The sequence below is a fragment of the Austrofundulus limnaeus genome, unplaced genomic scaffold (genome assembly GCF_001266775.1).
Source record: "Austrofundulus limnaeus strain Quisiro unplaced genomic scaffold, Austrofundulus_limnaeus-1.0 Scaffold42, whole genome shotgun sequence".
NCBI lineage: Eukaryota > Metazoa > Chordata > Actinopteri > Cyprinodontiformes > Rivulidae > Austrofundulus > Austrofundulus limnaeus.
Window position 1 is genome coordinate 1,974,661 of NW_013952444.1, and position 1,305 is coordinate 1,975,965.

General features: G+C 44.6%; 1 protein-coding gene across 1 annotated transcript; it reads left to right on the plus strand.

The window, feature by feature from the left end:
• Positions 1 to 342: 342 nt before the first annotated feature.
• LOC106516843 (anaphase-promoting complex subunit 2) lies at positions 343 to 678 on the plus strand (the record flags this gene model as incomplete). Its single annotated transcript, XM_014007397.1, is given in 2 exon segments — positions 343 to 462; positions 561 to 678. Coding segments are annotated over 2 exon segments (238 nt in total), but the record flags the coding sequence as incomplete, so codon positions are not given.
• Between the last annotated feature and the right edge of the window lie 627 nt (positions 679 to 1,305).

Below are 1,305 nucleotides of genomic sequence, written 5' to 3' on the forward strand. Positions count from 1 at the left end.
TGACATCCCAACCTGCAGCTTTTTGAAACAGCTTGTTTTCTGACACGAAGAGAACATTTATATTATGTTATAAAACAGCCGGGAGTGGTTCTGGTTCTGACCCTGATTAAAACAGAACCTGTGAAAAGTGAAGTTTACAGRAAAGTCCCTTTAAATCAGGTGAAACATGGAAAACCTGCAGGACTGGTCCACAAGGACCAGGACTGAGCACATGGATGTGTTGAATCTGGACCCTGAGCCGGGTCAGGAGCAGCACACAGACCCACTGTTCTCATTAAGAGGTTCTGGTGGTTCTGAAACTTCTCAGCCAGTTTTGGACTCAGGTTCTGTTTGTTGTTTTAGATTTTCCAGAATCCAAAGCTGCCATCGAGGACCTGAAGTTCTGTCTGGACCGGACCAACCAGCGCCAGCAGCTCCTCACGTCGCTGAAATCAGCCTTCGAAAGCCGCCTGCTGCACCCGGGTCCGGTTCTGTCCTGAGACTTCCAGGAGCTGCAGGAAGCTTTAAGTCTTCTGTGTTTATGTGAAGAGTGAACACATGAACCTGCTGATGTGTTTCAGGTGTTCACACCTCAGACATCCTCACCGTTTACATCTCAGCCATCAAAGCTCTGAGAGAACTGGACCCGTCCATGGTGGTCCTGCAGGTGGCCTGCCAGCCCATCAGGAAGTACCTGAGGTGAGTCTGCCTCCACCTGAGGAGCTCCACTGTGATCCACCTGCAGAACCTGCTGGAACACAGCTGACACTGAGCTCTACCTGGTGTTTCCTGCATACAAACAGTCTGAACACGTTTGATAAACACTGAAGTATATAAATAACACAGTAATACTATTAAATACAGAGTTTTACTCACTGTTGAGTTCTGAACTCTTCCAGTTTCTAACAGGTCAGGTGATAAGTCTAACCTAATAAATAAATTTATAAATAAATAAGCTGAAGTCTAACCTAATAAATAAATTTATAAATAAATAAACTGAAGTCTAACCAGGAAGAACAACATGCATTGTGGGACATGTAGTTTCTGATGGAAGCTGAAGTAAACGGTGTATTTTCACACATATGTGACCCGCGGGCCTGTTAGAACCTCCATGTTGCCAACTGGACCTGTTCTGGTCCAAACATTTAAACAAGTGCAGCTGAACGGTGTTTTGAGTTTTGGTTAAACCCTGAAAGTTACATTGAACTTATTAAACATTTGACTCAAATTTAATTTTTTATTTTTTATTACTTTAAATCGGAGCTGCGGCCACAAAGTTGTTGGTGCCTGTTGCGGCGGCAACCCTCGAACCCGTAGGTGGACACC